The following is a 15814-nucleotide window of genomic DNA, read 5'->3' as shown; positions in this document are numbered from 1 at the left end:
CGATTACAGCGTGGGAAAATAGAGAAACTGGGAGTTTTTGAGTGCTGTAACCGGGTAACAGCCCTGCTGTAACCGATTACAAGCGAATTTCGGAAAACAGCAAATAGAGTTACGTAAAGGCGTAACCGAGTAACAGCCCTGCTGTAACCCGTTACACCTGACACCTTTTCAAAAAATTATTTTCTTAAATAATTCATAACTTTTGATCCGTAAGTCCAATTTAAGTACCGTTTGGACCGTTGGAAAGCTAAAAATATTATCTTTAACATGATTATAATTTTGGGATTTTAAATTAATATTTTTCTGTAGTTAATTGATATTTCGTGTGTCAGTGTTGTGTATAATGTGATGATTTTGATAATAATTGATGAGAAGGTTATTATAATGATAGTTTCATAATTTGTAGAATATATTACATTGATGTGATTGTTATTGTTGACCTGAAATGACATGATTATTGTGTAGGCTTATGCCTTATTGTTCATGGTGATGAATGTTATGATTGATATGACGATGACGTGGCCTAGATTGGCAAAGTGACGTGAATGATTTATTATGTTGTTGGGTGTTATGCATTCATAATATTTGCTTATAGGACCTCGGTCTAGTGATGTCAATAGAACGTTGGTTCAGTGATGTTTATAGGACTTCGGTCCAGTGATGTTTATAGGATGTTGGTCCATTGAAGCCGAATCGGCAGTGACGTGATTTATTACTTGTGTTGCATTATTATGTGTCACACATAGATGTTGCATAGTTGCATTGATTATGACGATGACATGGCGTTAATTGGAAAAGTGGCGTGAGCTTGGCTCGATTATGTCCTGAATTGGCAAAGTGATATGGGATGATATCTTGGGTACCACATGCATATTAGGCAGTCGGTTGCATTGCATTATCATGGTTATGATATGATTAATGAATTATTTGTTGTTAATGATTAACGATGTGTTGTTGAATGATGAATGATGCTAATGTTGTATGAAGTGGTGAAATTATATATGATTTATATCTCCTATATTATTTATCATGTATTCCTTTATATTGTAAGATATCTCACCCCTTCTGTTTGAATGTTACCCTTATGTCGGTAACGTGCAGGTAATCAGGAATAAAAGCTAGTTACCTTCAAGTAGATCGAGTCGGTATTGTCGCTCTGATACGTAACACTCGGGGGGTGAACGTTATTATTTGCTGTGTTTCTTGTTGATATTTTTAATTGCTTATTGAAGTATGCTTACAGCTTGAAGCTGAATTTGTTGGATTAAAATGTCATGACGTTCCTAAGAATGAATATGTTGAATTCCGCTGCGTAATTGAAAGTTGTTTCATTTTGGAGATAATATCGTTGAAAAGTTCATCCGTTTATATATGTTATGTATATATTATGACTATGAGCAATTGTTTTTGTATTATGAAAAAAATGTGACATCATAGTTTCAAAGAATTGTTTTAAATGAATATTTTATACTCTAATTTTATTAATATTATGCGGGGTAAATCGGGGTGTTACAGTATACACAACAAGTAACATCAATAGAGCGGGCCGATAGGGATGATGAGCAAGTTATGCAGCATAGAGCATATGCATTGAGAGCATACCTATTGTACTTGGTTGACACATCCATATTTGTGGACTAGAGTGCATATTACACGAATGTGGTTTGCCTCATATACTTCGCTGACTTGAAGTGGATTCCTGAGTATAATTGAGGGACGCTTGTTTGGTCAACCTGTACTCCAAGCTAGCTGAAGATTGTAAGTGAAAGACCAAACAGATGACATCTAGATGCACACTATTGACGGTCATATGTTTGCATTCTTTATTGTTTCAGTACCTTTTTCATAACATATGTGCTACGTCATTACTAATAATTCATATATACTATTTTCATGCATGGATCCTCCAACACTCTTCACGCATATCTGGTTAGTTATATATTGATACCTATACTAAGGATATGTCTCGTGCTTATGCATTCAACTCGTTAGAGAGAATGAGGCGATCGAGCCCTTCAAAGTGTATCTTAACCGCACATTAGCAAATGATATACACTTCTAAACGTATGAAGACCACTGTCAGATGTGTCTCTTGGATGACATAGTATTCTATTCTCAGAATAGTTGATTTTTGAATTACGTCTGATGTATGTACATATGTCTGAGTGTGTCATACGCCAATTCAAGTATTTTAATTGAAAAATTGATTTGTCTTAGTATTTGCTTAAAAAAAATGGGTATAATGGTAAGAATTTCCAATTATTTTAACCAAACTAAAGAGTAATTGAAGTTTATGCATGTCCATGTCGAGTTGTCCCTTATCTTCAAAATATTGAAATTAATAATGAAAGGTACCTTTAACTTTAATGAGTTTCAACAACATATATCATGGTCCGAGTCACCGGCCACCTTTTGTTCAACATTTAGAAGATAACATTAAATCCATAAAAACAAAGTCAAATAAACATGAAGTGGTGCCCACTTCAAATGGATATTTGAAAGAATCACTCGCATACTCTAGTTTTCATTGATGATATTCTTTCGGATGGACTCTTTCAGCCCTCAAAATATGTACCATAGAGTTTCATCTATTTTCATTTTCCATAAACCTTATTGGAAAAATGAAAAGGAAGCAACCCTAATATTCTACTTAGATTTCAAAACTCTACCATTTTATCATCAACGTAAATGTTTTCTATGTGCATTAAACCATTATAATACTCAATCAAATGTTATCTGCAATTCACTTGGACCAATCCAAATGAGCTAATTCTAAGAAAGTCTAGCTTGTCAGAAATAAACATTACAGGACACTTTATACACTATTTTAGAACTAAAGTAATCCAAGCCGTCAAAGAATGAAGTTAATCTCAGTTGAATAGTAAAAAAAATGTAAAGGGTTTTAACTGTAAACTAATTGTAAAATATGTGAATGAAGGCCATTTTTTTCTGTAACTTAATCATGAAAAAAATGTGAAACTATGTGATGTTGAGAGTCTTATACACCTGTAGAACATATGCTATTTCATCAATTTTACTTTTATGTCAATTTTTAAAATTAAATTGCTTGATAATTCTAATAGGTGCTGCGTCGTTCATAAGGCAGTCCAACAGACATCGTCTATCATAATAAAACATCAAAAGATCACCTCAACATGAGAGCTAAAATCTCAGATAAAACATTCTGGCAAAACATTTAAACACATATGCATTGGTCAAATCATCTGTCATGTGGTCCTTAATGTCCCAGGTAGACGATCAGTTTTTTAGAATGGACTGAGGAGGGATAAAATAAAAGCAACTCTCCAAATTCAAATGGTGACACTTCTATAATAAAACAATGTACAGAAATTTCAAACATTGAAAACTAGTATTATACTTACAAACATGTAAAATGTTATACAAAGGTGTAACCAAAACCTCAATTGATTAATAAAAGGAATCAACTCTTAACTTTCTCTTCAAAAAAATTATCATTATCTGAAGTTTTGCCTTCCCCTTTAATCCCTCGTGTGTCTTGTATATTGTCTACAAAAAAGTTATCTGCAATTCTTGTCTGGAACTATTTCAAGTAACTTTGTGGGAGAGCTTGATATAGTTTAGGAGCCGTTTCAGCGCACTACCACTGTCAATGGCCTCTCTAGCTCTATCCAGCGCAACAGATATATCTTCTGCGCCTTCAGCACCAAGCAAGTGATCCACCATTCCAGCATTCAAGACAATTCGATCATAAGCTGGTCCTTTTTCGCCGCTGAGAGCTGATAAACCCAATTCAATGTTCCTTGAGACCTGAAGTTCAAAAGAGTGCACTTAGTCAAGTATTTCAAAAAGAATGAGAAGTTGAGAACAGTAAGCAATTCAAAACAATTTGGGGCCCTCCATTGCTCATGGGGAAAACAGCATATACAAAGGCAGGCATTAGAATTGCAAGTAAAAAGTTTCATACTTTTCAAAAACTATGCTTGAAAGCGGAGTATAGCTCACTACAAAAAATCACGAGTCCACGAGATAACTAATACTAAAATGAATTGGGCATGGACCACTATAATGGCTGACAAAATGGAACTAACATATTTTCATAAATTCATTTTCAGTCAATCCTTACATCTACAAACACTGGTTAAACAATAAACATAACTTATGCAGCAGAAAACACACATAGAAAGGTAACAAATAATCTACAAAGTTTCTCTAGGAAACAAATAAGAAGAAATGGAAAATTACAAGAATAAAAACAGGTATGTATCAGCAAGTGAATTTTCAGAGCGGTTGCATGTATTTGAAGGATAAAGGGACATACATTTACTTTTATATAGGACGTAGTCAGATTATAAGAATCAGTACATCATATTAGTTGTGCATTTGTTTTACCAAGGCTTTTTTTAATTTAAAAAAAATAAAAAATTTATCCCAATAAAATCAAAACAATTGAGGCCTTAGTGATTTGCAACCATATTTCTTGCAAGTTTCAAATATTGGAATAGAATATTACAAAAAGGAGAAAAACAGTCTAGAAAATTTTACAGATCTATCAGTTCTTGGTGTGTCTGTGGGTTGGAAACCATAGTCCTTGGCATTGACCTCAAGACTAAATCCTTGACGTGTAACTCCTGCAATATGAAATAACAATATTTTAAGTGCATTGATCTAAGGTATGATGCAACACAAAATGATCAGTTTGCTAATCAGAATCTGGCAAAGTAAAAGGGTTGTCAATGTCCATTGGAAAAGAAAACTTGTAGATTCAGACATGTTAATGAAATTACTAGTTAAGAATAAATTATATATTGAGCTAATAGAATAAATAAGGAAACCAAATACATACCACCAGGTTCTGATGTGGATGAAATGTCAAGAGACCGAAACCCTGAACAGTAATTCACTGGAAGTCCCTTTGTCGTGCTAGCTGATCGCAATCTTGTAGTCATTGAGAGGGCTCCTTCCTCTCCCTACAATATGAGCACAAAGAGGGCAACATGAATTGAATTCTTTCAATATTAATTATATTATTATAGTATGATTTAACCAATTATAGTAAGAGAAGAAAAACAAATAGTTCGTAATACAACCAATATTTTATGGAGAAAAAGATATGTGCAAAAGTTCATATATTACAAATAGTAAAATCCAACCTTCACTACCAAACCAGAATGCACACCCCTTCTTTTCATGAGCATTAACAACGACTCTTCGTAACCTCCGTGATAAAATCCAGTAACAATAGCTTCCTTACCACTTGCCTGTTGAAAAAAAATATACAGTTTTAACTAAATAAACAGAAAGTGATTTTTGTAAAAGAATAAATTATGTACAACCAAAATGACTTCTCGCCTAACCATTGGGCCAGTTCAATTTTGTTTACAACCAAAATGACTTCTCGCCTAACCATATTTTCTACTATTTACTTCAAAATGCAGAACTTCGTTCAATTCAAATCAACCAAATTTGTTTCCACTTTTTGAAATAGTTGCAAGTGTTGGTTATATGACCCTAAAGCTTTAATAAAAGTGAGCTAAAAGAGAAGAAATAAATGTCCAATCTTAATATAAATATAACACAAGTGATGTAAAAGAAAAATATGTAGCTCTAGGTATAAAAGGGAAATGTATTCCCATGCACAGGCATGTTTTTTCCTTTGAGCAATCAGGAGTTATTTTTTAAGGCAAAATTATATCTGCAGTCCTTAAAGTTTGACCCCTATTTTGGATTGGTCCTTTAAGTTTTTTTCCCAAATTGAACCTTTATGTTAACATTTTGTTTGCAGTCTTTAAGTTATGTTACTTTTTATGACTGTGTGAACCACAACTTTTGTTTCACAAGAGGTGACGGAATTACTCACAGTTTTGAATTCGCGAACTCGAAACATTGCCCCTAAATGAAGACAGAGTTGTGAAAAAGTAGTTACTCGGTTCTGAGGTTTTTGGATTTGAGAATTTAAATTTAAAGGAAAGAGAGAAATCTAACATATTTGTGAGTCATCTCAATACTAAAAGGTCACATGCTCTTTTTCTAAAAAAACTTATTAAAAAGGCTAATAGTGCACAAACAAAATGTAACATAAAGGACCGATTCGAGAAAGAACTACTTAAAAGACCAATCCAAAAAATAATTAAACTTAAAGGACCCACACATAATATTGCCTTATTTTTAATTGTCGCCTTTCACAAAGAACTCTACTTTGGTAATTTTAGCTAAAATCTTTGCCAGCATTAAAGCATTACATTACAAAAATGTGCTGAAAAATTCAAATGGCCCAAAATTACCATAAAACTTTCTTCACGATTTACTTAACACCTTCCATGTGCATAAAACTCTCTTACCTTGTGAATCTGGTATGCATGATGTGAAACTAAATGGTCATATTATTGAGGATAGATAGTGAGGTGGAAAAACATTTGTGCATTCTTTTAACAGATAATGATGATGAATCGAAAATCAATAAATAGACTATGCGGAGGAATTCATAATTCACTGAGACTTTTTGAACAGTGCATCAAGTTTTCTGTAGGATTGTGGCTTTCAAATTTTAAATATGCAACAGTAATAATAAATAAACTAAAATAGACCAATAACACTTAACAACAGATCAAGTCTAAGTCCCACCTTTACATACTGCTGAACCTTTTCAGTTGTTGCAAGTGGAGGGCGCTTCTTTATGTGCTCCCTTATACCAATTAACGAGTATCTGCAGAAAAATAACAAAATTAAACCTACTATATTCCAATAGTACTGTTATACAACATATATACATAAATACAGCCCCATACCAAACATTACCCCAATTAGCAATACAATTTAGCTTAAAATACTCTTTACCAATCACTTATTTTTACTCATCTTTACTTATCATTTGAATAGTTAGACATGAAGAAAAGGTGGAATACGCATTCTCCAAATTATTTCATTTCGTTTTTTTCTTCTGATCCACATACCAGATAAGTCCCATTAGTTATAACACATTCAATTAATCCCTAAAGTGCAAAAACATTTGAAAAATGCCCCTATAGTTTCCAAATAATGAAAATAGCCCATATAATTTTTTAACAAGGTAATAATATGGTCTCAATTTGCTCGGACAAGTTTCACTCCAAAAGGGAAGCAAACTTATGCTACAGGTCGTATTTACATAATTCCAAAACAGGAGGATCTTTATTCAATGGTTTTGATGTGTAAAGATTAAATATAATTTAGACTAAAAAGGTCTATGGGACTGAATGAGTTATTAATTAACCTATAAATTCCAGATGTCTACAAGTAGATGAGTAACCAGGACAGGAAAACTTCACAAATTTTAGAAATTCCAAAAGAAAAGCATCAAAACTTTTCCAAATAGAATCCCGTGGCTAATTTTAGGCCTAGAGAAATAATATATGGTTTGATGCTCATACAGAGACGGGCGAGCTTCACGCTGACTTACATAAGCAAAACCAACTTCATCATCCTGGAAAAAAACAGAGAAATTGTTAGAGATAGCATACATAAGATAACTATGATTGTACAGTATCATGTAAATATGAAAAGAACAACGCTAGCAACACACTTTTCAACACACTTTTTTATTGGTTATGAGTCCCCCCAAATTTAAATTGGAGACACGTGACTTGGTGGGGCTCATATGAATTTTAACCAATGAAGAGTAAGTGTTAGAGAGTGTTGCTACTTGCTAGCACTTTTCAAAATGAAAATAAGGTAATGTTCATTATTGTATACTTGTATATTGTGACACACAAAATTTAGCTATGCTATGTAAGAAACTGGATTCACTCATGCACCTATTTCGAGGAATGTCAGCTCTCAAGTCTCACCACCATCACACAGTCCGCTTTTTTTATTTATTTAAAGAGTGTTACAGCTCAGGTTCCATTGTATACGATGGTAATTCTTTCGCTTGTCTCTACTATTCACTATCTAACTAGTCCTTTGCTTTTTGATTTTGATGCCAATAATCACTTTTGGGTAAAGAGGGGTGCTAGAAACACTCACTTTTTTATTGGGTGAATTTATGAGGGACCCATTTCTAATATATGATAGGACCAACATAAATCTCCCCCAACAAGAGAGAGAGTTGGAAAGAGAGTGTAAAAGTGAGTGTTACTAACACTACTCTTTGGGTAAAAAGTCCTAATTCTCTAAATTTTCTACCTTATTTGCAAAATGTTTCAATGGCCAATGGTTCTCAAACACAATCCAAGGGAGTAGGTAATATCATCACTTCCCTCATTGTTAGCTTATCAATATGGTCCAGGTTCCCATTGAATTTGCTCTGCATTAGTTGCTTGACTGTGAATATCCTTCATTGTATTTTCTATTTTCTCTACAAAGGAAGTATAAGGTAATATGTACACACAAGTCTTATATTTATAATCACAGATTAGGATATAAAGGGATCCCTCATAAATACATATGAATCAATAAAATTTCAAATGATTTTGTAACAAGCTCAATGTATGTGATTTATACATGTGCAGATTCTCTCGTCCCGCTTTCATTGTCCTCTATATCAACTCTCACAGAATAGTATTATCCATAGTGGCTAAACAAAGAAAGAAAATCATTGTAATGCTACAAAATATTTGTTGGAAACAAAAAGACCTCGAGAAGTTTCTTGGCGTTGAATGGGGATAAGCTTATATTCGCCCCCATAAACTTCAACATCTGCTCTTCAGTTATACCTCCCTAAATACAGACAAGTATTCAAATATTAAATATCAGAGGATAGAATTTCAAAAAGGAAAGTATCTTAGTTTGCCACTTAAGCAACCTAACCACCGACACCGAAAAAATTCACACCTTAGGAGGCATCCAATCTACACCATGAAGCAAGCAGGATTCTCCATAACAAGATCTAACAGCAGCAACAAATAATGTACTCCTGAAGAAGCGTGTATTTCCATCATAAGGCTCACCATAATGAGTCAACGATTTGACATCAGCCACAGGAGGGGGACCTAAGAGAATCAATTTACGAAACAACTAACAATAGCAATACTAACCGTGCTAATTTAGAAAGTAACAAAACACAAGCCATAACAAAATTTGAAACATATCAAAACTCATACCATTTTCCTCATCAAATGCAAGGCAATATGCTTTTAACTCGCGGTCAGTTTCACGATTCATTCGTTGACCAATTAAAAACGCCGCAAGCAAAGCCTCACTTGCTCCATTTCGCTTTTCGCCTCCCTCTTGAAATGGAAGAACTTCCTTCAACACACCTTGGACTTCCTCGAATCCAAGATGCCCCCCAGCCAACACCTCCCTAAGAGCACCAACCAACCTCATCTCAGTAGTGCCATTACCAACAAACTGCGGTCCAATTGAACTTCCCAACCCCATCATCAACCCTTCAGGATCAGCCAAGAATACCACATCAGGCGGAAGAACTCTAACCAGAAGTGGCCAGAACGTCTTCATTGCACGCATCTCCCCTTCACTCCATTGCGTCGCCTCCGGAAAGGCGTTCGCGCGAATCGTCATTGCTGCAAAAAATGCCCCCATTTGTGCCTTGGAAACTTCTTCCTCATCCTTAATCTCTCCCCTAGCTAAAATCAAATATAAAAAAAAATAAGCAATTATATAGTATAAGGCTATAAGCTCTTAATTAAGTTAGTTATCTTAGTTATCGCATTAGGTTAATAGTACAGTGTAACGTGAGGTGAAAGAAAGAAGAACCTGATCTAAGAATTGTATCAAACACCTTGAAGGCTTGTTCTTCATCAAGTGGTCGAGTTTGAGTTGGACCGGTACAAACCCTAGTTTGAGCCTCCAGCACTGTTTGGTTAGGCCTAGTCAATTTCGAACTACGATACGAAGTTGACAACGACGGGTTCCGGACATCGAACTCCGGAACTCCGAATTGCTCGACGGTGGCGGAGTCCAGAAGAGCTTTCGCCGTTAAAGAAAGGTTTCTCTGCCTAATAGAACGGTTGCGATCTTGGAGAAAGAGGTTGGGGAATGGATGGGGATGGAAGCGAGTGGGGTTTGGGGTTTTGTTGGGGAAGATTGAACTGGTTTGGGAGAGAATGGGTTCGGGGTTTAGTAATGCTTTCATGGCTTTTTGAGTGTTGGTGCTTTTTGGGAGGATGGTGGTTTCCTTTTTTTTTATTGTTACGATAAGCACGAGGAGAAATGAAAGAAGAATAGAAGATGATGCAGATGAACCGAAAAAACTCAACGCAGGTCTGAAGAGTGATCGTGTTAAGTGCAAACTTTTTAAATACTTGTATATATTTGTATTTTTTTTTTTTTCTCTAACTACATACCAATATCAACAACCTGATTATTATTTTGTCAAGATAACTAATATATAGAGAAAAGTGTCAAAAAAGATAACTATTAATTATGAAGGATGTTGCTAACCAGTGCTCTCAGGGCAATGGTTAAGCATTCCAAAAAAAAGAAAATATTTTATAGAAAATTTAACATTTCAATTTTCGAGACATTAAATACACAGATTACCAAGATAAATTTACTATTTTTAAAGTCTTAACCATGGCCCTGAGGGCACTGGTTAGCATTTCCCAATTATGAATTATATAAAAAAAATATCAAAAACTCCTATCATTCTTACTTACTAGTCGATGCAATTTTGATATCGAAAAAGGGACGCTGACGTTAAAATCATTTGATGAAGAGGTAACGTTGAAGGTGTTGGAGATCAAGAAGCAAGGTACATGTGAAAATAATCAGTCTTCAGTTGGTATGATCAAAATTGAAGGAGAAAGCAAAATTTCAAAGCCCCTAGTCTCTCAGGTGGCATCATCTCATGTTTCTATCAAAATTCTTAAGTTCATTCAAAAAATTAAAAAGAGAAAAAACAAGGGACATCAATATGAGGAGATGGAAATGGGAAGTGACTTGAAGAGAAAAATGGTTCATGTTTATCATCTAGATGAATTCTTGGTTGTGGAAAAGACAAGCAACAAGGTGTGGAAGAGGAAGTATCCTCCATAATAAAGGGTAATGAATCGTCGAGTGTTAAGTGGTGGCTCACTGGAAAATCTGTCTTTTTAGACTGGTCTGGTTTTTCTGGTGTAGCGCGCGTCGCGCGCTCATGGGTGCGTCGCGCGCTGGGTTGCTTTTGGCCAGTGACCTCTTTTTAACGGGTCACTCGGCTCGCCTTTTTCCCACTTACACCAAGGCTTTATAGTATAGTATTTTATCGATTTATTTTTAATTCTTTTGTTTGTGTTTAGACTCAAATTTTGGCCCGATTACTTGGAGTCGCATTTGGTAATTCTTCGATTTTGATTGATTCAATAAGCCGGTTGTGCGGTAATGATTGATCGAATTTGTACGTTGCAAGGTACTCGTTTATCGCTTTCTATAGCATAGCATGTTTAAGAGACTTTTCATTTGTACAATTTTCATACTATTCATTCTTTTTGCATAACTTGCTCATGACTTGAATCACAATTAGTTTCCCTTTTTACCATAAATGTGAGGTGTCTTTCCATTGTGTATATATGTGAGTGACCGACATTTCTTGTTTTAACTGGATATTATTATGTTTAATCTTTCGTTTGTATTGATTTTGTGAATGCACGAAAGTGATCAAGGCACTTGTTTGATTTTGAGCACAACTACCTTAAGCCAAATGTCATTTCACCTTGTGAGTGTGTGACCATTCGTACCCCCTTTGAGCTTTTTTGTCATTGTCCATTTTGTTTTTGAACTTGAGACATAGTTCACCCTTTTTGATGGATTTTGATTATCTTTGTTTTCTTGACCTTAACTATGATGTTTAGTTGGATTTTTACCTTGCCTTAGAAAGTAGGGAGTATTCACTTTATGTTATGGTTGAATTCAAGTTGGGGAGAAGGTGTTTGCCTCTTTATGTTGTGATTGATGTGAGGTTAAGAAAAGAAAAAGAAAAAGAAAAAAAAAGTGAGAAAGAAAGAAAAGAAAAAGAAAGAAAAAAAGAGAAAAACTTGAAAAAGAAAAGAACAAAAAGAGTTTAGAATAAGAGTGTGCTAATAAGTTTTGTGTTTGGTGTGAAATTTGTGATGAAGAGAAAAGTTGGATTGAAATTGTATTGTTTGAAACTTTGTGGAAGTAATTACTCCCTTAGGTTTAGGCAAGTTTTTGTTTCGATTAGCTTTAGGAGTTATCACTTGTTTGTTAACCGAGCCACATTACAACCTTGAAAGCCCTTGTGATTCGTGTCGTTGCATTTTCAATACTATTTTTAGATGAACGCATGATTTTGTCTATTGTTTGCAAGATTGTTGGATGAGTGTTCAAAGTCCTCACCTTTCTGTGTTTTTCATCTACCGATGAGTTTTTGCTAGACGTGATTCGTGATTGAGCTTGTTTTTGTTTAGAATGTTTTGTATGATTTTTGTACTTAGGAATCGTTTCATTTTCATGTTTTCGTTGTAGGATAGTGGTAAGTGTTTACTTTGTTCGTACGTTTTTGTTTGAACCGTACAATTGTTTCGTTTTTCTAAACTTTGTTGATTCTTGATTCTTTGGATTTTTAATTTTGCGATTTGAGTGTTTGGCCCTGTTTGAGGACAAACAGATTCTAGTTGGGGAGAGTTGTTAAGTGCCAAATTGTAGTTATTTTGTGTATGTAAATAGTGGCACTTATCAATGCTTTTTGTTAATACCGTTTGAATAATCCCCCGTTTTTGTGTAATTACGTTTACTTTACGAATACTTGTATTTTCATACACTTTTATACCGTTTGATAGTTTTGTTGTATTTTTGTAGGTATTCTTGCATTTTTGGAGCCTGGAGGAATAAAGTGTCGAAGACACGGCTGCGAGAGCAAAGAGGAAATAATTCTGCTGTTCTGGTGCAGGGCGCTTCGCGCGCTGTAGGGCGCGTCGCGCCCTCTTTGAGTTTGAAGAACATAGTCTGGCAGAAGTTAGGGCGCGTCGCGCCGGATTAGGGCGCGTCGCGCGCTAGGGCGGTTTGGTAAATTTATACAGGGCGCGTCGCACCGAAGTAGGGCGCGTCGCGCCCACTGCGAAACTCAGTTTTGTATAAATAGTTAATAACAGATTTTTTAGGTTTTTTATCACCTCTTCTTGACAAGTTGAGCTCTGATCCTTTTTTTGGTAGTTTAGAGGCTTAGGAAACACCATTGGGTGCGACGTCATGTGGATTGATCATGGATCTGACTCGATTTCATTGTACCGGTGAGATCTTTCCGGTTCATCTTCTCTCTTCCCTTTGTTTCATTCCAATGGTGGGTGTTGTATGTATGTTTCTACTCTTATTGTATGTATATTTGTGGATCTTGGGATCGTTTATATATTCGCTTTACAAATCATCATTGTTGTTGTTCTTGATCTTTTTGCTTAAATGCTCTGGATTTGTGTTGTTGCAGACATGGACACCATAGATCTTGATTAGGAATGATAACTGTTAGTTTCTGGGTTGCAGACATGGATTCGGGACTAACAATCGTAGTGGGTATCGAGTCTAATGCCTCCGTGTTGTTTGTGTCGGTGGAGAAATCGCTGATGTGAATAGTACGGTTGAGCTTTCGTCGGTGTTGCAGACATGGGCACCGATGTGGCATCTCGAGTGATGCCCGGTGATGTTGATGCGTATTGTGAGTGTCGAGCGATAGATCTTCAGATTTAAGTATTCGACGGGTAGAACTAAATGCAACTCCATAACTATTTCTCTTAGACTATTGAGATTGTTTATCTGCTTTTATTTACTTTTCCCGCATTTACTTTCCGCACCCAATTCTTGAAACTTAGAACGCGAGATAGTCGAACGGCAGTTCTTCTCACCGATCTCTGTGGACACGATAATTCCCGGATAAATACTTCCAAATCTTTTGTTGCTTGCCGCTATACCGCTTCCAACAAAATAAAACAGAAAAATAACATAAAAACAGAAAAAATAAAACCGTTGGGGTGCCTCCCAACAAGCGCTCGTTTAACGTCGTTAGCTCGACGCCTTTATTATTTCGCGAATGGTAAGAAACTTCCTCGCGGTACGCCAATGCTTTCGCCTCAAACGCAACCTAAAGAAAATGACCTGCCCAAACACTTAATAAACGAATTAAAAGCAAAAGTATATACAGGTATGTGTAAAAACACCAAATTACAAATGAATGGTGAAATTAACTAAACAAGTTGAAAAGTGAAGATATGTAATTTAAGAGCTAATCCGAGTTCAACTTGTTTAGTCATTTTACCAAACAAAACGAAACAAGTATAACTATATAAGAAAATACAAGTATGAGTCTATACACAAAATATACGCTATGGACATATGTACGAAACTTAAAACATAAAATCATCGCAATGCGATTAATCTCAACCAATCCCCGGCAACGGCGCCATTTTGTTGGAGCGGTAAAGCGGCAAGCAACAAAAGTTTTGGAAGTATTTATCCGGGAATTATCGTGTCCACAGAGATCGGTGAGAAGAACTGCCGTTCGACTATCTCGCGTTCTAAGTTTCAAGAATTGGGTGCGGAAAGTAAATGCGGGAAAAGTAAATAAAAGCAGATAAACAATCTCAATAGTCTAAGAGAAATAGTTATGGAGTTGCATTTCGTTCTACCCGTCGAATACTTAAATCTGAAGATCTATCGCTCGACACTCACAATACGCATCAACATCACCGGGCATCACTCGAGATGCCACATCGGTGCCCATGTCTGCAACACCGACGAAAGCTCAACCGTACTATTCACATCAGCGATTTCTCCACCGACACAAACAACACGGAGGCATTAGACTCGATACCCACTACGATTGTTAGTCCTGAATCCATGTCTGCTACCCAGAAACTAACAGTTATCATTCCTAATCAAGATCTATGGTGTCCATGTCTGCAACAACACAAATCCAGAGCATTTAAGCAAAAAGATCAAGAACAACAACAATGATGATTTGTAAAGCGAATATATAAACGATCCCAAGATCCACAAATATACATACAATAAGAGTAGAAACATACATACAACACCCACCATTGGAATGAAACAAAGGGAAGAGAGAAGATGAACCGGAAAGATCTCACCGGTACAATGAAATCGAGTCAGATCCATGATCAATCCACATGACGTCGCACCCAATGGTGTTTCCTAAGCCTCTAAACTACCAAAAAAGGATCAGAGCTCAACTTGTCAAGAAGAGGTGATAAAAAACCTAAAAAATCTGTTATTAACTATTTATACAAAACTGAGTTTCGCAGTGGGCGCGACGCGCCCTACTTCGGTGCGACGCGCCCTGTATAAATTTACCAAACCGCCCTAGCGCGCGACGCGCCCTAATCCGGCGCGACGCGCCCTAACTTCTGCCAGACTATGTTCTTCAAACTCAAAGAGGGCGCGACGCGCCCTACAGCGCGCGAAGCGCCCTGCACCAGAACAGCAGAATTATTTCCTCTTTGCTCTCGCAGCCGTGTCTTCGACACTTTATTCCTCCAGGCTCCAAAAACGCAAGAATACCTACAAAAATACAACAAAACTATCAAACGGTATAAAAGTGTATGAAAATACAAGTATTCGTAAAGTAAACGTAATTACACAAAAACGGGGGATTATTCAAACGGTATTAACAAAAAGCATTGATAAGTGCCACTATTTACATACACAAAATAACTACAATTTGGCACTTAACATCGAGCCATACAACGTTAAACGAAGCGCTTCGTGGGAGGTAACCCACGCTTTTAATGTTTTGTTTTGTTTTGTTTTCAGGTAATAAAAAGGGGTCTTTTTGGTGAAAGCTAGGAAGCGGTAGTTGGTGTTGCATTACCCTCTGTGAGTCACCCCTTTCGGTTTGTTTTGAAATATTAGGGCCAATGTTTAGTTCAAGCTTGGGGGTTTACTCTTTGCA

At 36.0% G+C, this 15814-nt stretch overlaps 1 protein-coding gene across 1 annotated transcript; it reads right to left on the bottom strand.

The window, feature by feature from the left end:
* Positions 1 to 3310: 3310 nt before the first annotated feature.
* LOC131639671 (uncharacterized) lies at positions 3311 to 10207 on the bottom strand. Its single transcript, XM_058910148.1, has 10 exons — positions 9673 to 10207; positions 9060 to 9542; positions 8791 to 8948; positions 8593 to 8676; positions 7389 to 7441; positions 6604 to 6685; positions 5133 to 5240; positions 4826 to 4949; positions 4525 to 4610; positions 3311 to 3789 (listed from the first exon to the last, which is right to left on the bottom strand). Exons 1-10 carry the CDS (start codon positions 10049 to 10051, stop codon positions 3568 to 3570), a joined length of 1779 nt encoding a protein of 592 aa, XP_058766131.1. The 5' UTR covers positions 10052 to 10207; the 3' UTR covers positions 3311 to 3567.
* Positions 10208 to 15814: the final 5607 nt, after the last annotated feature.

This window comes from Vicia villosa, unplaced genomic scaffold (assembly GCF_029867415.1).
Source record: "Vicia villosa cultivar HV-30 ecotype Madison, WI unplaced genomic scaffold, Vvil1.0 ctg.002729F_1_1, whole genome shotgun sequence".
Classification (NCBI taxonomy): domain Eukaryota; kingdom Viridiplantae; phylum Streptophyta; class Magnoliopsida; order Fabales; family Fabaceae; genus Vicia; species Vicia villosa.
Note: the sequence above shows the minus strand (reverse complement) of the source record. Positions and strands in the feature narration are given on the sequence as shown.